Source organism: Sinocyclocheilus grahami, unplaced genomic scaffold (genome assembly GCF_001515645.1).
Source record: "Sinocyclocheilus grahami isolate Dianchi unplaced genomic scaffold, SAMN03320097.WGS_v1.1 scaffold628.1, whole genome shotgun sequence".
NCBI classification, from domain to species: domain Eukaryota; kingdom Metazoa; phylum Chordata; class Actinopteri; order Cypriniformes; family Cyprinidae; genus Sinocyclocheilus; species Sinocyclocheilus grahami.
This window is the reverse complement of record NW_015505807.1, coordinates 49,308-71,602: the sequence shown is the minus strand read 5'-3', so window position 1 is coordinate 71,602 and position 22,295 is coordinate 49,308. Positions and strand designations below refer to the sequence as shown.

Here is a 22,295-nt window from a genome sequence, read left to right as displayed (position 1 = left end):
CGTTTGCGGTTCAGGCTGCCTGAGTGACTCTGTCATCTGAATTTGGCCCGTGGCAAAAGCCTGTGATTGGGTCCAAACGCAAAGCTGCTCTCAACTTTAATATGCGCCTCATAACCGCGCGCAGGAGAACGCTGTAGGATTATCGGAGAGAAATATCGCTCATCATCACCTCGCGTTTTCTCACTGACACACTCGGGCGAGTGTGTGTGTGGGTGCGCGCGTGCGTGCGTGTGTGTGTGGGTGTGTATGTGTGTGTGTGTGCGTGTGCGTGTGTGTGTGTGTGTGTCTGTTTAAGCCTAACTTTTTAAAGGATGATATATCTTGGATATTTCCTGTTTCTTTTTTGTGGGCTCACGCGCGTCATGGCAAGTTACCCGATATGGTGGTGAGTTTTATGACTTTTTTAACCTTTCTCTGTTAAATACAATGAGTTTGGTAGTCTAGAAAGGGTAAATGACAAGCTTTCAACTTGACAATGATTTGGGGGATTGAAAATGTCTTTGACCTCACTTCTAACTAATACCGATATTGATTTGATAATCGGTAACGCTATCTATCTATCTATCTATCTATCTATCTATCTATCTATCTATCTATCTATCTATCTATCTATCTATCTATCTGGCTGTCTGTCTGTCTGTCTGTCTATCTGTCTGTCTGTCGTGCACCTGTTAATCGTTTTGTAAGTACATTGCAGGATCAACTTTTGTCAACCTAGACCTTATGATAAGTGTAACGCGTGTCCAATGTATTAATTAAAACGTTCGATCCATTCACTGTAATTGTTAGTATAATTAGTTATTTTCATTGACCCAAAGGTTTAACCATTTTAAAAATTCTCAGTGGTTCAGATGTTGAATTTTTGTGATATTTTAAGACAGGCTGGACGTCAAACCGCGTTGTCTTTAAATCAAACCTATGTGAGGAAATGATAGGCTATTTGTACTACATGTTAGTTATAATAAATCAATGCTGTTAACGTAGCTGTTCAATTAGTTTCGTTAATAAGAGATTTCGCTTTCGCTGCATTCATTCAAATTAGCCTCATGCATATTCAGAATTCGATTTGAGTTGTTATTTTTTTTATCATCATTGTTGTATAGGCTTTTGAACACTTAGTTGTAATGAAATTGTATTTTAAATCTGAAATAAGCCTAAACCACTTACTATAATAATGACAATAAAGTAAAATCGGCGATTGTGGCTGGTGAGGTCGGAAAATTATTTTAAACACATCTAGTTGATTGTTAAGAATATGCAGATTTGCATTTTCACTTGAGAACATATTTCTAAAAATCCACTGGAATTCTCAGTGTATTTCTTTACAAATATTCTCTTAAAATAACTTCATGCTTGTACAAAAAAAAGAAATGTTCATAACTGACACAACAAACATTCAAGGTGTTCTCCACCGATTTCACTCACAAACCTAAAAGATCATTGTTTCAGGGAGGCAAGACAATAAAGCAGAGTTTTCTCAGTGGTTGTAAAAGCTGTAATTGAGTAGGTCATTAGTCACAGTCCAGGCTGCTCTTTTTTGTTAATTGCTGTCTGTCTGACCCTCATGAAATTTTAAAAGCTCTGCTTTCCTTCTCGTTCACAATGCCAGTTCAGAGAACAGCATCCAGAAACTTCAGTTGCTTATTATGAGCCGCCAACCCTTGTGGAAAAAGATTGTGCTTAATTGTATTGAATGTGCACTTGTTAGCCTATATACTTCGAATCTTACAAGTATATATATATTTTTTAAACTGTACTTGCAGATAATGAAATAAAAGACCACTCTTAAAGAAAATACACTTTCTTGGCTATGTTTCATAACACATTTAAGTACACATTTAAAAAGCGCATAGAAAAATCAAATGAAAAGTTTTACTTTAAAAGAACATTTTAACTCATTTGTTTTAATAATGTGTTTAATAATCTTTTGAAGAGCAACACTTATTTTTAAGTGCTGACTAAAGCACACGTAAAGTACTTGATTGTAATTTTAACTGCAGTGAAGTTATTTAAAAAATAGTTAAAGCTAAATAGCTCAATTACAACATCATAATTAATGTGTAATTACAAATACGTTGAAATACATGACATACAAGTTTCAATAGAAATTACATTAAAGTATATTTCAATTTACCATAAATGCTTGTCAGTACTTTCAACACTTGTACACTTTGACCATATTTCAAAGACAATAAAAGTAATTATGAAATTACATATTAAGATGTACTTAATTGGGTCAAAACACTCTTAAATTCAACTCATTGCATTTAATATAACTTTAACCTTTCATTTAATTGTGAATAGCATGCAATTAGGTTTCTGAACACAATGTAATGTTTTTAGAAACCCAATTAAATATGTTCTTTTAAAGTATGATATTTCCATAATATGAACTCTTTTAAAAAGTAATGCTTAAGTGTTCTTCTGTTTCAAGCTCAGGGGTGTGCAATAGAAGTACAGAACATTTACCATCAAGGTATCAAACTGTCAAATAATCAATATAACCATCTCACCACCAGCTGTCAACCATCTCACCATCAGCTGTCAAGCTGTACAAAATGTTCATTGCTTCTGGAGTGACTTTTTTTTTTCAGCTCCAGCCTCAACTTCAGCTTCATGGTAAATTGTGAGAAGTATCAGAAAGTGTCAAGTTTGACCTAGATCAGTCTATAGTGTTTGTTTTTTATTCTTTTTTAATGTGAAATGTACTGCCTCACTTTGTTTGAAACGACTGCTTCTGATTGAATGTGCCAGTTTCTCTTGGTTTAAACAATCAGCTTTTGACAGCGGTATAAATAAAGTCATTGAAGTTTGTTCGATTCCGTTTTTAGGTAGACAGATTGTTCTTTATTTTTCCCAAGAAACAAGCCACAGAGTTTCGGTTTCCCCTAACAGAAGGTGCATATACATGAAAACATGGCTGGGCAATTTATCTCAGCAGAGTGGCCTGCGGTTCTTCAGCTTGAGAGAGTTATGTGATATGATAACCTGCAGTCATGACCGCGGTGATTTAATGCAGGACTGCTGATGTCCTGGTGTCCAGTGCAGGTGTATCTATACATGTACTGTTGGATAATGTTTTGCTTGGTAGCACTGTGAAGAACACTATGAAGTAGGTTTTTGATGTGGGTCAGGTATAAAGACCAGGTTCATGGCTTCCTGCATCTCCTCATGACATAGTGTTGCCTGACTGCACCACCACCCCTGCGCTCCACCTTAAAAGATAAATACCTGGAGGTGAAAGCTTGCTGCACATTCCTTCTCCAAAACAGTTCTCTCTTGATGTCAAAGTCAGCTCTGTGGCCCCAGGGCCTACAAGTAAAGTGGTAATTCAGAGGTGCACTTGCTTGGGCTTGCTGAAATATGCATTAAAACCTAGACTGGATACACTTCAGATGAAAAGTGAGCAAATATATCTAAGACTCCAGAGCAAACGGAATGTTCATTTCTGTCCTTTTGTCTTTTAATTACCTGGCTTTAAGAGATTTCGGGGAGGTAAAGACTGTACTGTTCTGCCAGGGGGGATGTCAGCTTGTCATCCTTTCGTTTGGGATATCGCTAAGTTTGGCACAAGCTTGGTTCAAATAATAGCCATTTCACACGGCTAATGCAAATCATAACAACCTTATAAATGCTTGTGTTGCATTGGATTCTATCTACATATTCTTCAAGAAATACCAGCTTATCCAATCTCAGTGCAGTAACAATGAATTTGTTTTGGCCAAATGTGCTTTTATTTGTTTTTAGAGAGCCCGAGTTTTCTGTTCTTACTAAATGATGGTGATCTCAGTATCATGAGCTACAACAGATGACGGGGCAGACACACGCCCAAGACAGCTGAGCACGAGGACATATCACTGAAACACCTGTTCACCTCACTCAGCGGTGGTGACGTCTCAAATTCATCAGCTTCTGGCAAAGTACAATACCAAAGTATGAGGTGGTGATTCTAGCCGTCAACAGAGCCTATTAATTATCACTTTAGTCTTGACTGCAGTATACCTGAAGTCCTTAATCAAGGCTTACCTGTGGTGAAATGATTGTAACGTAGCCTCTCTTGGCATTTTGGGAGAATATAATGAAACTTCTCAATGCCATAAAAAAATTATAAAAATAAACAAATAAGAAATTATGAATCTCATTTACAGCTCAAGTGAAACTGTAAATCTCTGATTACGGTGAAAAAACTATGTACTCAAGATTTGTTGTACCGTTTAATTTAAATAAACTTCATTGCATTACACTGTAGTTTTTTTCTATAATTCATCTTAAAGGGGTCAATGATGCGATTTCAAGTTTTCCTTTCTCTTTGGAGTGTTACAAGCTGTTAGTGAATAGATAAGATCCCTGAAGTTGCAAACACTAAAGTCTCAAACCCAAAGAGATATTCTTTATAAAAGTTAAGACTCGTCCACGCCCTCCTAAAAAGCCTTGTTTAAACATGCCCCCACATGTCTACATCACAGTGTGGGAAGATTTGCATAACACCGCCCAAATGTTCACGCAAAGAAAGAAGGTGTGACTTTTATTCTCGCTGTAGTATTTTTGCCGCCGCCGCCATATCGTGGAGACGCTGTGTGTTTCGTTGTGAAAGCGAAATTACTTAGTTTGGTCTTCCAAAAGAGGACACAACTAGAAATCAGTGGTTAAGTTGTATTTACAACACTGTTCCAGAACACTTCAACCCAAATATTCAGATGTGTGCAGCGCATTTTACGGAGGACGAGGATTGTTTCCTGGGAGAGTAGCCTACAATGCCGGTGTTCCGGTGAATTCAGTTCCCCTGTTTCCCCTTCGGTGCGCACACTGACCCTATACAGTCTATGATGCTGACAAATAATGCTGACTCACAGCCTGTAAGTACGTTTTCATATTTAAAGGATTTGCCACAGACGATTCAAACGCGAGTTTTGAGCAGCGTAGAGTAGCACTTGTTGATCACAAATGCAGACATGGTTTTATGTTTACGCGGCGCGATGCAACGCAACGCGTAAAAAGACAGTATAAGTAATTATAATCAGTAATTATGTCCCCACTGGATGCAACAAATGCCTCGTTTATAATGGGTTTTAATGTTTTTGTCTCGTCGCTCCGGCCGGACACGGCATCAACAGTATGGTAAGGGGCGTAACATTTCCGTCACACGCTTGAGGTATTCGGCCAATCACAACGCACTGGATAGCTGGCCAATCAGAGCACACCTCGCTTTTCAGACCGATGAGTTTTGTAAAAATCGACGCGTTTCAGAAAAGGCAGGGCATAGAGGAGAAACAATAATGTACAGTATGTGGAAAATAATGTGTTTTTTTAACTTTCAACCACATGAACACATTTCATTAAACCAAATACATAAAATAATGTTCTTTTTAGCAACATCATATGACCCCTTTAGGAATGACAGTAATGAAGATTTAGAATCACTGGAGAATCACTACTGAGAATAATGGTAATTACAAAAAAAAAATAATAATAATCTTTTGATTTTGGGGTTAAATGCAACCTGGGCATAATTTTGTGCAATTTATCCGATTGTTTTATTTGAGGATAGTGCTTGTGGTTGCACCAGTGTTCAACATAAAAATGAGTTCAAATATAAAACTACTGGACTGTTTTAGTACCTACCACACAACTAAATATTAATGTACTTAATTGTATTGTGATTGAGTAGATCAAGTTATACTGAGTGAATTTGACCATTTTGTCTTATTCCACACCTCAAGTTGAGCTTGCTCAATCAGCTTGGTTCTGGTTCTCAACAGCTTGTTCTCCATCATTGCATCCTCATGGATTAGACATGCAGATAACTAGCGTTCAAAGATTAGCCAACCTTCGTTCAATTATATATAATCAATTAATGTTTTCAAAAACATACTGAGAAATTAATCACTGAATTTTTAACATTCGATAAGTTCTCAAAATAAATTAATTGCAACAGTTCTATCTGTCTCCTGTGTATTGAGGCTATAAAGAGACAGTATTAGGTTTAAATGAGCTCAATCCTTGTAAAGAAAAAAGAGACAGAAACGGCATCTGACCGATATTTTAATCGCAATTCAAGCATCGGTCAGTCTTGCCCACGGCCACCCCTAGCCACCCCCTAGTTCTGCCCTTGGGTAGCACTGAGGGTTGGTTGTGTATTTGTATGCATGTAAAAGAAATGCATGCAACAGCGTGAGACAGACGGGGCGGGCGTAAACGTCCCGTGCCATTGGTTTGAGAGGCTACTTGGCCCCTGAGGCAAAGGACTGACAAAGGCTAAGAAAAGGTCAAATTGTAATAGGAATTACTTAGTGAACAAATCCTCATAGTTTCGCTACACCTTGCAAGATGAAGTTTGGATCTTCTCTCGAGCCAGTTTCATTCAAGTTCCCTCTTGTTCTGTGCTCCCTTAGACTTTAAAGTAAAATTCAGATTAAGCTCCTTACCGAGAAAGATGTAAAAAGGCCTGACTCACAGTAAAATAATGCCAGGGATCAACTTGTACAAAGCATAATCTATTGAAGTCAGTTTAGACAAGAGCAGTCATAGAAAGACATCAAAGAGTCTCAAGCATAATTCAGTAGTCTCAATTTCTCAATAATTCAGTTCAAGTACTTTCTGTACTCTTTTCAAAAATCCAAATGATGTAGCCTACTATAATCACACAGAATGAAATTCATGCTTTAGGCCAACATGGTTGATCTAAGCCATCTTTCATTTCCTTTACAATCAGAGATCCATAACTTCCCTCTCAGAACAATGGATGAGAGGAAGTGTTGTGGAATGCAGCAGGTATAGGAACCGGTTAGAGGTGCATCAGCTGATGAGGGAGTGTCACAGTCTTTGTCATTGAGAGAGCCCTACAGGTCTAATCATTGCCGGTCAGGGGTCACTGAGGGGCCCTCATGTTGTGATTAGTAATCGGCTCGTAACACAGGTCAACACGCACAGCTAATTGAGACTGCTCACACCTTCACAGACACGTCGCTTTTATTTTAACTGTAAACATTAAAATGTGTTAATATGTATTATTAAAATATGTTAATATTTAATATCCAAAATTAGGGCTGATTGCACTTACGTTTCATCAGAATGAGTGCAATTTCACGTAGGCCACAAATCACAAGAATGTAATTTTTAGTGACGCAGATTTAGTCACCGCACGCACAAACGACCGAGTGAAAGAAAACAGATTGTCTGTATTAGACTTTCATTGATTTCATTGATTTAAATTCTTGACATCTGGCAACCGCAACCATGAAAGCCTGTGAAAGCTTGTTGCAAGATAACGCAAATGCCGCTACAAATAAATCAATTATTGAATAAAAGCAAATATCGCTGACGACTAATAAATCCAGAGAAACAGAAATCGTGATCACAATAGTCCCGGAGGTAGGCGGGGCTTAAAACGGAAGTGTGTCCAAACTATTTGAAAATTCTATTTTAACTGTAATTCTGTTCCCTTCATAGTTAACATAAAGCAAGTATGCCTTGTATGATTAATACAACTATTCCTTTTTATTCTTACATTTCTGTAAAATTTATTTTAATTGGAAAAAAAAATACTAAATGGTAAATAAAATAAAAGAGTCCTTTAATAGAGTGCATTGGTGTCGTTTGTGGGATTGGTGGGACGTGCTCCCACCACTTTTTTGCCAATTTCCAATTCGCTCCCTACCACTTTTTGAAATCCATTGGACAAACAGCTTGCGGAACCCATGTACAACACTCTTACGTATGCGTGAACACTGACGCTAATATGTGCACCTTAACGAATGAGGCTTCTGCTTACATATTTCTATGCTAGTGACCTTTTCAGTTGCTCGTGACAACATTTGTTGGTGGTTGCTGTGACAACTTCACATGCTTAAGCTTATTTTCATTCAAAGAGTTTACACATATTCAGTTTACAAACTCACTATTGAGTTATATTTTTTGTTGTTGTTTATCTAAAATAATGTGATTTTTTTTAAAATCTTGTTTCTGAAATCGTGAGAGGTGTTATGGTGAGATGTGTCTTGTTCTTAACGTGAGTTTTTAGCATTTCAGATACACTAAGTCTTGTACTAATTTATCATAGTTAAGGTAGAGTTAGGATACAGATTATATGTTAGATTTGAAATTGATGACAACAAAGTAGAAAAACAGTAGCAAAACACCTAGTACCGACTGACAAACTGACAAACTTTCCACAACAGTGCAATGGAAACTCTGAATTGTAAGTGAAAAGCATGTCAGCACATGAGTCGCATCTGAGCCGTGTGTCATCAAAGAATGGTCGAGTTCAAACTAACATAAGTCAAGCATCCTCTGATGCTCAGCCAGACCAGTGCACACTGTGTCATTACAGCAAGCCACAGACCTATTTCACTTTTGGACAGTTTAAGGATGTCGGTGGCCCTTAATGACAAGGTACCTGTCCCGCACTGTGAATCCTTGATCAGTATACTGCTCCTGTCTCAGCTGGGGCTTTCATGTTTGTTCATCACTTAGCAACGTGTTATGGCTTTATCCGAACCCCTCCCACAAAGCCAAAGCTCTTCGATGCCTATGACAGGTTCAAACAACACAAGCAACAATAGTTCCTGCTGCTACATTTTTTGAACTGGTATGATACATATACAATGCCAAGTGTTAGATTGATCTCCTCATTTTAGGACATGGAGTCCATCCACACATGTTACACTTTGATCCTATAATTGTTCAAATTACACTTTTCTGGCTTTTTCAGCTAACTTGTAAATGATACACCCGTGATAATGTGGTAAATAGGAGTAGTTAGTAAAGGAGGGTCAAAATTAAGCTTATTTTAAATCCTGACTGAAGATACCAGCATGAAATGTGACCCTGGAGCACAAAAGCAGTCTTAAGTCGCTGGGGTATATTTGTAGCAATATCCAAAAATACATTGTATGGGTCAAAATTATTGATTTTTCTTTTATGCCAAAAATAATTTTTCAAAAATCAACTTATCAAAAAAGTTTTTAAAAAAAAGAGCTCAAATGTAACTAAATGGACTTAACAAAGGTTAAGGATAGGTTTGGGATTGGACGTAGGGTTAGTTCCAAGTTAATACCCAGCTATTGTAATTACGGTCACACTTTATTTTAAGGTCCAATTCTCACTATTAACTACGACGTTTGCCTCATTAACCTCCTAATTTTCTGCTTATTATTAGTTAGTAAGGTAGTTGTTAAATTTAGGTATAGGGTCGGAAGGCATTTAAAATATGGTCATACTGAATAAGACATTAATATGTGCTTTATAAGCAGTAATAAACAGTCAATATGCTAGTAATATGCATGCTAGTTAATAGTGAGAATTTCTCCTTAAAATAAAGTGTTACCGTAATTACTATAGTAAGTACAAAATTAAGTGCTGCCAAAAACTGTAGCAGTCAACGGCTAACCTCCGTGTTTTCCTCGGCAGGTCTCTGGCGGTGGGACACCAGTACACTTCTCTGGGTACTCAGCCCATCCTGTGCAGCTCAATTCCTGGTCTGGTTCCCAAACAGCTCCGCTTCTGCCGCAACTATGTGGAAATCATGCCTAGCGTGGCAGAGGGGGTGAAAATCGGCATCCAAGAGTGTCAGCATCAGTTCCGAGGCCGCAGATGGAATTGCACGACTATTAATGACAACCTGGCCATCTTTGGACCAGTGCTGGATAAAGGTAGGCCTACAATAAGAGAATCAAAGGGAATTCATCGAGTCATTGTATAATTAAGGGTACATTTTATATCCATTGATGATAATTAACATTTTTGTATATCTGGGGTATATTTGTAGCAATAGCCAACAATACATTGTATGGGTCAAAATTATAGATTTTTCTTTTATGACAAAAATCATTAGGATATTAAGTGAAGATCATGTTCCATGAAGATATTTTGTAAATTTCCTACCGTAAATATATCAAAACTTAATTTTTGATTATTAATATGCATTGCTAAGAACTTCATTTGAACAACTTTAAAGATGATTTTCTCAATATTTGGATTTTTTTGCACCCTCAGATTCCAGATATTAAAATAGTCGTATCTCAGCCAAATACTGTCCAATCCTAACAAAACAAACATCAATTGAAAAGCTTATTTATTCATCTTTCAGATGATTGAGACTTTGAAAAATTTACACTTAAGACTGGTTTTGTGGTCCAGGGTCACATATATACTAGAATCTCATGCATATATTTTGTGAACACTGTTTTTCAGATTGTTTGAAATTTTCTTTATGTCCCTTAAATTACAGTGTTTGCAATGTCTGCTTTGTGAGTCTTGAGTTCAGAACAATGAATACAAAAATTTCAAGTCAAGTCAAGATTATAAATATATCAAATTTATTTATCTAAATACCTTAAAAATAGAGTATTTTCTTTCAAATAAAAAAAAATATTTCATTTCGCTCATGTCCACAAAAATACTAACCAAACAACCCTGAAAACTAAAAAAAATTTTTATTACAAAACCATGTGACCAGCATCATGTGATGTCATTTTCTTCTGCAGTGGACATTTTGAACAAATTATGGTAAATTGTATCTATATTTGATGTCCAATGACCTATATTCATGGAGTCTAATTGCTTGTAAACTATGTTGGGTACATTGTTATGGTTTGCAATATTTTTATTATTTCATTTTTTTTTTAATTAATAAATAAGTACGAGGTTAACCTGATCAAGAAAATAACCTTTGGTTGGCCAGAAAAGGTCTGCCATTGAAATCATGAGTCAAAATGGTGAAATTGTCAACTATGTTACCTGTAAAACCATACAGTTTGTCCATAACATAGTTGACAAACTCACCAGGGAAAACATCTTTTTCTTTGTAATATCAAAATGGTGTTTAATGACTAAGCTTGGCAACTAGCAGATACACTGATAAAATATATCAGCTGAAAGCAATAGTTGTTTTATTGTGAAAGCATGTTGTTTTTACACTTTTTTGCTTATGTGAAATGTACCCTAAATGATAGAATGCTGCCTTTAAGTATTTAGCCTGATATTTATCCAGAGGTAAAAAATCTCTTACCAATGAATTTCAGTTTCTACATTTTAAAGACTGGAGAACAGGAATGTGATCTGCCTTTATCCACCCCATAATGAAAGCTACTCGAAAATCATATTTCACTCAGTGCTTCTTTGTATTCAGTGACTATGTAACATTATGACTTCTCAGTTACAACAAAAGTCCCTGTTTGCACACAGCTCTGATTACTGAGATTACTCTGTTGTTCTGTGCACATTATTTATTTGCCGCTCTCTAATCCCACTCTCAATGGGCATTAGTCAGAGGCACTGGACTATGACAGTTTGTACAGATGTAGTGATGCACGCGTGTAAAGTGGGTGGGACGGGTTTTGTTTGTTTCTGTCAAAGGGAATCCCCACATTTCTCATTGTGTTTGTCCCGGCACAGTAAAGGTAATGCATCTCACAACAGCAACACGCTGACGTTCCTAAAAGGCATTTCAGAAGTATCTCAGCGTGTGTGTAACACGCTCACATTAACAGACATACTTCACCGTGCGCTCTAACGGATTACATTGCCAGCTTGTGTGTTTGTCTAAGGTGAAGTTATGAATGTGTTGTTTCGGTCTTTAATCAGTTGGGATTCTTGTCTAAGGTACAAGTCTGTGCATAACACAGAACAGTTTAGGGTTATGTAAATTTAACAAAATCCAAATCAACTGTTTCTTAATGACTAAACTAGATAGCTTCATTACAGAAATGTATATTTTGCTAGGGTAAGCATCATTATTGCTATTGCTCATATTAAACAGCTGTAACTTGACAAGATACACTGTAAAAACAAATCTGTGACATTTACGGTAAAATACCGGCAGCTGTGGTTGCCAGAACTTCACCATAAAAAATATGGTAGCAACATTTTAGGTTTTACAGACTTAATCTAAATTCACAATAAAATACCGTATTTCATTAACTGATGTAATGTTAATAAACCAACATATTTAAGTACTAAAATCTGTTTTGAACCATTGTAATGCACTGATAACCACCAAAAACTGGTGGTGATGAGAAAGTCACATGATGAACTAAAGCTCATCACAAACAGTTTGTCTGCGAGCTGAGGAGGACAATACTTCTGTATAGAAGGTGCACAGTGTCATTCATACAAACACTAAACACCATCACGGTAACACACATGATACTGAAATAATGCAGTAATCATTCATTTAACAACATTAGATGTAAGATCAAACCCTAGTGTACACAACTGATAAGAAAAAAATAAAAATAAACATGTTATTTCAACAAAAAAACATCAAATATGAAGTGTCATGCAGGGAATTCTGGGAGTGTCAATTTACGGTTTTTCCCTGTAAATTATACAAGGACTTTTTCTTTTTCACTTCCAAAAACCGTATTTTTAACAGTATTTTACTGTAGAATCACATTAAATGTAATTACATTTATTCACCGAATATAGCATGGAAACTTACTGTTAACCAGTTAAAAGGTTTTTACTGTAGCATTTTTACAGTCTTTTACTGTTAAAATCACAATCATTTTTTACAGTGTACTTATAAAATGTGATGTAAATGGCATTTGTGTGTACGTTAATATTTTTGATCACACTTTAGTTTAGGAATCAATTCTCAATATTAACTAACTATTAACTATGATTTTGCCTCAATAAACTCCTAATTTGCTGCTTATTAATAGTTAGTAAGGTAGTTGTTAAATTTAGGTATGGGGTAGAGATTAAGGGATCTAAAATATGGTCATGCAGAATAAGGCATTAATATGTGCTAATAAACAACTAATATGCTAGTAATATGCATGCTAATATGCAACTAGTTAATAGCAAGAATTGGTTTTGAAACTATCATGTGACCTATTTATTAACATTACATAACTTAGTCAAAACATAGTGAAGAAAAGCCGCAATTAAGTACATGTTAATATTTAAATGACTGTACCCTAGTAATATTTCGTTGTCATATCCTAAAATACATGAAATGTTGCAGTAAACCAGTTTTTACTGATTTAAAAACAAACTGCTTCATTAAATGAATCAGCCTTCTCATTAGTGTTTCAAGAGATAGTTCACCCAAAAATGAAAATTAATTTACTCATCCACAAGTAATCAAGCAGTTGATGGTAGCCATTGACTTTCATAGTATATATATTTAAAAAAAATACCATGGAATCAAAGGCTGCCGTCAACTGTTTGGTTATCAACATTCTTCAAAATATTTTCTTTTGTGTTCAGAAGAAGAAAGAAATTTATACAGGTTTGGAACAATGATTTTCATTTTTGGGGCGAACTATCCCTTTCAGCCGTGATGTTAAAACCTAAAAGACTAATTCAACATGGGTTAACTGAGATTTTGCTGTGGGGTTTTAAATAAATTGTAAATTAAGGTCTATACTAAACATAACTTCTCTATACATAAAAAAATGCAAATATATGGTATAAAGTCCATAAATTGGGGCTCTTTAGTTTGGATGCAGGATTTCTTAATTTGTCCAAAAAAACTCATAACGCCTAGGCACTCGAAAATATAATGAAAAATAAAAAGCCTTTATCTCACACGGTTTTACATTAAAAACAACTCACAAGTACACAGACGCGTTGCAGCTAACAAGCCTTCATCAGGGTGTCAAGCTACAAACACATTCAGAACTATCAATTTGTCATATGACACAGTCACCTGATTAAGTGTAAAAACAACACAAAGAGAATTATTTTCACCAATTTATCTTTAATAGTTGGTCCTTTTCTAAACTCATTAGAAGGAGATTCAGGGAGAACTTCCCTAAGGTGAGGAACACTCATCAAGATTTCCCAATTAGTTTTTACAATTTTCTTGATTTTATTTGCCTCTATACTGTATTGTGTCACGAAATTTTCAGAATGACTTGATTTTTGTCTTTATACCAATAATTCATCCCTACTGATGTTTTTAGCTTTATTATATGCCTTATAGATCACATGATCATTTTTATATCCTCGTTCTTTAAATCTTTGAATCATATCTTTGGCCTTGATATCAAAATCCTCCTCCTTATCACAAATTCTTTTTAACCTCTGAAATGTCCAAAAGGGATGTTGTCTGTCAACCATGGGGGATGAAAACTGTCTGCTCTTAAGTTTCTTTTCTAAAAATAGTTGTATGCAATTTTCCTTTATTATCCTTAAATATTTTTAAGTCCAAAAAATTATGAAATTATTCATAATAAATATGAATGAAAAGCCAACAGATCTACCTCTGAGCCCGACCATATCAAAATGATGTCTTCCCCACCACACCACAATATTCTCTAAATATGGATTGGAATCAGAAAATACAAATCTATTTTCCCAAAATCCCAAAAATAAATTTGCAGGTCCCACTTTATATTAAGTGGCCTTAACTACTATGTACCTACTTCCAAAAATAAGTACTTATTGTGTTCATATTGTATTGCAAACACTTTTGCTGCTATTGAGGTGGGATATGGGTAAAGTTAGGGACAGGTTTGGTGGTTTGGGTAATAAATTTAATTACAGAAATTATTTACAGATGTAATTACATGCAGGTATTTTTAAATTATAAGTACAATGTAAAAACATGTATGTACACAATAAGTGCATTGTACCAAAGGATTAATTTAAATGTAAGTACATAGTAGTTAAGGCCACTTAATATAAAGTGGGACCAAAAAAACATTATTTTTCAATGTCCATTCTGTTGTAAAGTAAAACAAGCCGGTGGTTTCTCAAAAGTTGATCTCATTTCTAGATAATGTGATAATGCTTCAAGACCTTCTTCATGATCTATATTGGTGTACAATGATTCCACATCCATGAGTGTTTAATTTACGTTGTAGAGCAAAACGTATTATATTTACCACAGACCTTGTTTTACAAATAAATTGAAGAGCTCCATGATAAAAAAACATAGGAAAATCTGGAGGGAACCATTGGTGAATTAGTCTCCCGGGTTTTATCATCACGGCTAGCACTCTATAAGAAAAAGGGCATTTTAGGTCATTTTTTTTGGGGGGGGGGGTTGATTTTATAACCAGTTCCCTTGGTTTTAAGCTGTGTGTGCAATACAATATTACAAAATAGCAATGTGACATTTCGTCACACAACACCACTACACTTTGTAAGAAGCACCTTGTGGAGTAGCTACTGGAAAAATTCCTCCGTTTTTAAAACAGCTGAGCTATTGTACCGAAGAATATTGTAAGGTTTTTAAATCGTTACTCCCCAACACTGCAGTCAGTGGATATTGCTCTGGTATGTTGAGATTTGGAAAGAGTATATGAGAAGCGTTTGGCTTCCTGTTGCTGTTTTTATTCCCCTCTCATTATGAAAAAGTTATATCAATTCAAAGTTGTATCAGTTTAGCCCTCTCACAGTGTCCAGGAGAAATGAGCGGTCAGGGTACAAGGAGCCCATCGAGCGCTTCGAGAGGCCGCAGGTGGGATGAATACTGAAAACTGGTTACGGCGGGAGGTGGTGTCAGCAGTGCGAAAAAGGGTTTTTTGGGTATTTTTTTTGGGGGGGGGGGTTGATTTTATAACCAGTTCCCTTGGTTTTAAGCTGTGTGTGCAATACAATATTACAAAATAGCAATGTGACATTTCGTCACACAACACCACTACACTTTGTAAGAAGCACCTTGTGGAGTAGCTACTGGAAAAATTCCTCCGTTTTTAAAACAGCTGAGCTATTGTACCGAAGAATATTGTAAGGTTTTTAAATCGTTTCGCCCCAACACTGCAGTCAGTGGATATTGCTCTGGTATGTTGAGATTTGGAAAGAGTATATGAGAAGCGTTTGGCTTCCTGTTGCTGTTTTTATTCCCCTCTCATTATGAAAATGAGAGGGGAATATGAAAAAGTTATATCAATTCAAAGTTGTATCAGTTTAGCCCTCTCACAGTGTCCAGGAGAAATGAGCGGTCAGGGTACAAGGAGCCCATCGAGCGCTTCGAGAGGCTGCAGGTGGGATGAATACTGAAAACCGGTTACGGCGGGAGGTGGTGTCAGCAGTGCCAATTGCTTTTAATAAACTCTCAAGCAATTGTTACATTGATGGAGAGGGCTTGAGCCCAAGCAGGCCACTGATGATGGGAGGACTACTCAGGTCTTCTCCATTGTAGTGTTAATAGCCACTCCATATCCCCTGCAGTTCCCCCTCCTCCGGTCTAAATTGAAGGGGAGATTGGTCAGGGACACGGGTGATGGGAGTTTGAACCAGGTCAGTCATCGGGGTCCAGGGGTGGCTTTAGTAAATCATTTTGATTGGATTAAAGCTTCTGAAGCTCTTCATAATGCGAGAGGTCAAAGCAGGCAGATTAAGTGCTTTGTTGGGGGCGGTTTAAGGGCCGCTTCGAAGCTCAGAAGCTTTTCACAGAGCTTAGAGAAGAGCACCTCTCACTTTCGCTCCTTTGTGACTTACATTGTCACTTTTGCGGAGCTAGTGCTATTGTGCGCTGGTGTTAATGTCTGCTTCGCAGACGGATGTGCGTCAGTTTCCTCTTCTGTTTTGTGCTGGGCTGAATGGAGCACTGATCTTTAATAGGTCTTCAGCGGCTTGTTACCGACAATCCCACAGATGTCTGAGATCTGCCCTGTCAATTTCAGCAGATGTGGATGATGTTTCCTCGGCATTCAGCATTCAGAAATCTACTTTTTCCAGTGGTAGTCTGGCCCTGTGGGGCTATCAGAAGATGTTCTGTTTGTTTCAGCATCCCGATCAACCTGACATTGGCTCAACTAATCATGTAACTTAGGACAAGACCTGTTTGCTTGTTGTTTGGCAGATGGGGGGAGTCTTCTGGAAACCTGTCTGAAAACCAGCCATTATGTTTCAAATTGTGGGTGGAAAGTGCACCTTTAAAGGCCTTTACTTTAATACTTTTACTGACCATTTGACAGCTTTCTTTGGTTTCTTCACAAACTTATGCATGGAAAGTCAGGTTTGCCACCTAGCTTTGCTCGCTTTGTACCTCTCATAAAACTGTGTATTTGTTGCCTACAGTGTTGCATTGTTTTGTAATGGTAAACTACCTCTCCAATCTCATCCTCATCTATTACCTTCACAGTGCTGCCTCAGGCTACGTCTGCATCAATGCTCATTAATTTACATTAACCAAAGTGTCAAAACACGGCCCACTGGAATCCGCGATGAAAGGAGAGTCAGCGCAGGTGTTCTAGAAGAGCTTGCTGAACACACCTACAGCAGATAACGTTGCCAGTCGCATGCGAGCTGTAATTGGACACCAGAATTAACTTGTTCTTAATGTCACTCAAGATTTTTGTTGTTACTGAAATTAGACCGTTAAACTGAAAAGATTTTGTGGCCTTTTACATACATTGTCTTACCACCATATTGTTTTGTGATATTTGTTCAAAATTGCCTTTCCTTGCAATTTCCTCAGACATTTAACAAGCAATAAAATTACATCTGGGTGTCAAGGAAAGCCTTTTCATTGGAATTCCTCAGGGGCATCCACCATGTTGCCCACCACCACAAAATGAAGTAAAGGAATCCCATGACTCTTAATGCTAACACCCTCACCTAAACCAACTTTTCATGAGGTCAGGCAACCCAGGTTATGACCTCTGCCCTGAGGAGGAGAAACTGTTACAATTTAGGATGTACTGAGAGCACCGTGCCTTTCATCAAATGCATGTTTAACTGTGCCGGGGGAGGTCTGCTCACCAGTATATCATTAACTCTGCCCAAGAAAGAAAGAATGGGGTGTGGCATACGGAGTTGATGGTGGGACCTTAGCCCCGCCTCCTGCTGGGCCCAACTCACCACACAATATCTGGGCGACCATAAGATTAAGCCAGAGAGAAAGCTCCTTTCACAATTCACACGCCCTTTAGATTGTTTTATGAAACCATTTCAATGGGGATTTCCCCGTCTGCCGACAAGTGGGGTCTGGCCAATGCATAGTTCTCTGTTGCTATGACTTAACTTGGTCCCCACTTATCACTGGCAAGGGCAAATTTCATATAAAATATCGGGGGGCTTTTGTGTGTGTAATTCACCATGACAGTGGCAGCACAATGAGGGATTCAGGGTCCCAGCAGGTAACAGGGACCACTTGCCATGTGAGGGTCCAGCAAAGTTAGCCAGAAGGTGGGCAGCAGGGGGCAACTGTTGTCACAAATAATCAGTATAATCTGGCTTCTCCTGCATTCTTTTCTCAGGTAAAGACCCCGTACCACTCAAAAGTGTCTCCGTATCTCCCATTTATCCATTTTTGATCCATTCTTCCTCTGTATATTAATCTGCCCCCACTTTCCCCCAACGCTGTCTCTCCTTTATTCCCCCAACCAGTCTGCCATGTTATTGTCGGCCAGCCGTATTTGACCCACATTTTATTGGCTTCCTGATCATAAAACACAGGTCACTCAGTGGGTTTTAAATTGTAATTGAATGGCCCTTTCAGACCCAACTATTTGTACCACCAACTACAATGTGATTTAGTTGATGGATATGGAAGCAGAATTTGCTAGTTTGAGCAAGAGGAATCAAAGGCATCTGTGCTACAGTAAAGACCATCAACTGATATAGGTTTTAATATTTTTGTAGTCAATAACAAAGAAGCATTGTTTTGGATGGTAATTTCAATCAAAGCTTCCAAATGATCTTTTTGTCATTATAATTAGCATTGTGGAATAAAAAAGACTTGTGGCCAGTTTTGCAGCATTATTATCTCTAGCCTTGATTTCTCTAACCAGTTGAAACCTGCAACAAAGGAAGACTTGATTCACAATGTCTCCATAGCCATTTCCTCTCTCCTGCAAGTGCAAGACTGCACAAGACCACAGAGTATTCATCAAAATTACCAACCCTCATTAGCTGTCTGTTATAAATCGCTTTTAAGTTTGTATGGGGCCCTCGTCAGCAAGAATCGTCACAAAATCCCCTGTTAGACAGAATGTTGGATCATCTTTGAGATTATAATCAACCTAAACTTGCATTGTTCATTCTTCAAATTAATTCTGAAAGTAACGCGTTGGGTCTTGTAACCACAATTCGACAGTGAGTCTTAGCTATGAGTAATACAGGCCTATTTCCCCACCTCAGAGTTGCTTAATTGAGTCTTTCTAATTATAGACTTGTCAGCCTTGTATTTACCTCATCTGGAAGGATATGTTTGGTCTTCCCTGACTCATGCCTCAGTAATGCGCCACCATGTCCACAGTGAGACCTGAGTGAACTGCCTTACCTACAAATTTAACTACACGCTCATAAGTGCTAAGATGTTTAATTAAATTAAGTAGTTTAATAGTAACAATAATGTCAGAACAAATAACTTATATCTCCCAAATTAACAATAACTTTGATAGACATCCTGAGGTATAACATATGCTTGTTTTCTCTGTCCATTTCCATAGCCACTCGAGAATCAGCATTTGTCCATGCAATTGCCTCAGCGGGGGTAGCGTTCGCTGTGACACGGGCTTGCTCCGAGGGCTCCGCCACCATCTGCGGCTGTGACACGCGGAGGAAAGGACCGCCAGGTGAGGGCTGGAAGTGGGGTGGCTGCAGTGAGGATGTGGAGTTTGGCAGCATGGTATCCCGAGAGTTCGCTGATGCTCGTGAGAATCGTCCAGACGCTCGCTCAGCTATGAATCGTCACAACAACGAAGCTGGACGTGTGGTGAGCACTTTTTTCCTGATGAAAAGACCAAAATTCTTTTTCACTCTAGTTCTGGTTAGTTTAGTCTGCTTGCTGGTCGATTAGTTTATGCTCAGAGGTAGTATATACTCAGGTTAGTTTATGCTGCTTGCTGGTGAACAAACAAGCCTTACTATTCAAAACAGTTACGAATGCCTGGTCGGGAAACCAAGGGACCAACATCCAAATGCAGAAGTGCTTTCTTTCTTGAATTGCTCCTAAGCGTAATATCATATAGAATCTTAATGCTAAGATCAATATTCTGTTTTCCTTTTTCCCCTAGTCAATCACTGACCGCATGTACCTGAAATGTAAGTGTCACGGCCTTTCAGGCAGCTGTGAGGTGAAAACCTGCTGGTGGTCGCAGCCTGACTTTCGGATGATAGGTGACTACATGAAGGACAAGTATGACAGCTCATCAGAAATGGTGGTGGAGAAACATCGGGAATCGCGAGGCTGGGTCGAGACCTTACGACCAAAGTACACCTTCTTCAAGCCCCCTACTGAAACTGACCTTGTCTACTATGAAAGTTCACCTAACTTCTGTGAACCCAACCCAGAAACCGGCTCCTTTGGCACCCGCGATCGTATATGTAACCTGACATCACATGGTATCGATGGCTGCGACTTGCTCTGTTGCGGCCGAGGCCACGACACTCAAACTGAGAAACGCAAGGAGAAATGCCACTGCATTTTTCACTGGTGCTGCTACGTGAGTTGCCAGGAGTGTACACGAGTTTATGATGTCCACGCCTGCAAGTAAGAAACCACCAAACCAAAACCAGATTGGATCAGACATTTGGGGCCTTTTGTCCAAAACCTGTGGACTGAGTTGAATTGAGTTGTTTGTGGTTCCACTAATAAGATAATCACCAAAAAGGGATACAGTGGACAGTGAAGTAATTCTAGAACACTTTCAAAGAATGCTGTTTCAACAAACAAAAAGAAAAACCCATAAAGGGTTGGTTCTCCATTGTTGAGGACAACTACAGGCTTGTGGCTCAGCTCTGGAAGGGACTTATCATTTCCAGTCTGATACAAGAGGGGATAAGTGATGCATCAGATTACTAGAGGCCCTTGGGACCTTGACCAGTTGTGTCTCCAATAAAAGAACAGAAAACCTTTCAAAGGGAGAGGTTTTGTTGGCACATGGCAGCAAACCCAGATGGGACAACTAATGTAACAACAAATGCAGCACAAACTGAATACCAGGGTTTGCCCATAATTGCCTCTGAAATGTGGTGATAGTTGCATTATTAACGATAGCCTTACTACTAACACCATTAAAGAAGCTATTTGTATCTTTTTAATACAAAGTGCATTCCAACATTCCTGAATACCAGCAAACAACCGATTAACAAATTCCTTTACAAAATATAATACACGTCATGTTGTCTCTGTGTGTAAGACCAAACACTGAACTTATGCATTAGTTTGAGTTTATTGTAAGTTACTAACGTTAGGTTACGAATGCACTTGTATCTGAGTGAATGTCCATGCATTGTCTATATGTCATTGTTATGTTGATATGATTTTAGAACTCATCGCACATATCAAGACCTCTTCTATATAATGTTGTTTAGAGTGCCATTATAATTATACTTGATTGCTTGGTCCAAACCAGAGTTCAGTTGCTTCCCTTTTTCTCTGCCCCTACTGGATTGTGTTCACACTGTATCAAAACAGCAGCTGTTTTCGCGAATGTATTGCAAAGGTTCCAAAGAACGTCTGCTTGCAGTGTGTCAGTCCTATATATAGATATAGATATAGATATAGATATTTTTTTTTTCATTTTAGATCATCACACACACACAATCACATAATTTGACTATATTATACAACATCAATAGAGGTTCACTTAAGCAATTTAGGACGATTGGGTTAATATCTGCAGTAAATTTAACTTGTGGACTCGTACCACCTGAGTTCAGAAAACAGCAATCACATCATCCAAACAAGCTGAAATCTGACTTCAAACTAACCCAGTTGTGCACCAGAAGTGCTAGTGTGAAAGCACCCAGTTTTCCCCAAAGATCAATATTCTATAAAAGCTAAAACAAGCAGATGTGAGCACTTCTATCTTCAAATGGAGCATGATATTAATTTTCCTTATTTGTGTGTGACAGTATTATTGATATTTCACAAACAGAGAGGTCCACTACATTTCAGAATGAATATACAAGGTAATTGTGCCTTTATTCAGTAGCTGAAACACTGTTCATTTGTCATTTTGGATAAAAACATCTGCTAAATGCATTAATGTAAATGTTCATGCAGGGTCCAAAATTAACCCTCGTCCAGTGTCCAGTGTGAGTATATAATTATTGAAAATAATCATCATGGCCACAGATTTTAATTTTGTTTGGTAAAAGGTTAATTTTGGACCCTGATTATAGGTTTTGTTTCTGCTATGACAAAATGAATTATTTAGTTTTTATTCACAATTGTACTACTCACGTATTTTTCACGTTTGCATTTAATAGCCAGTATATGTGAATTCATGACCAAAATTAATGTTTTTTTTTCTAACTTTTCCCTACATGAAAGTTAGAAAGTTAGCAGCAGTGCAGAAACTAAATGAACTACTCTCATTTATAATGCTGCTAACTAATAACAGGTTTGTTGTTATATTTATGCGTGATTATGTGCTTGCGCATTT

General features: G+C 37.7%; 1 protein-coding gene across 1 annotated transcript; it reads left to right on the top strand.

Annotated features, from left to right (window-relative positions):
- Nucleotides 1-282: 282 nt before the first annotated feature.
- LOC107558010 (protein Wnt-3a-like) lies at nucleotides 283-20,401 on the top strand. The gene is made up of 4 exons (XM_016241610.1): nucleotides 283-385; nucleotides 9,409-9,650; nucleotides 19,353-19,618; nucleotides 19,920-20,401. The coding sequence occupies exons 1-4, from the start codon at nucleotides 312-314 to the stop codon at nucleotides 20,397-20,399; spliced, it is 1,062 nt and encodes a 353-aa protein (XP_016097096.1). The 5' UTR covers nucleotides 283-311; the 3' UTR covers nucleotides 20,400-20,401.
- The last annotated feature ends 1,894 nt before the right edge of the window (nucleotides 20,402-22,295 follow it).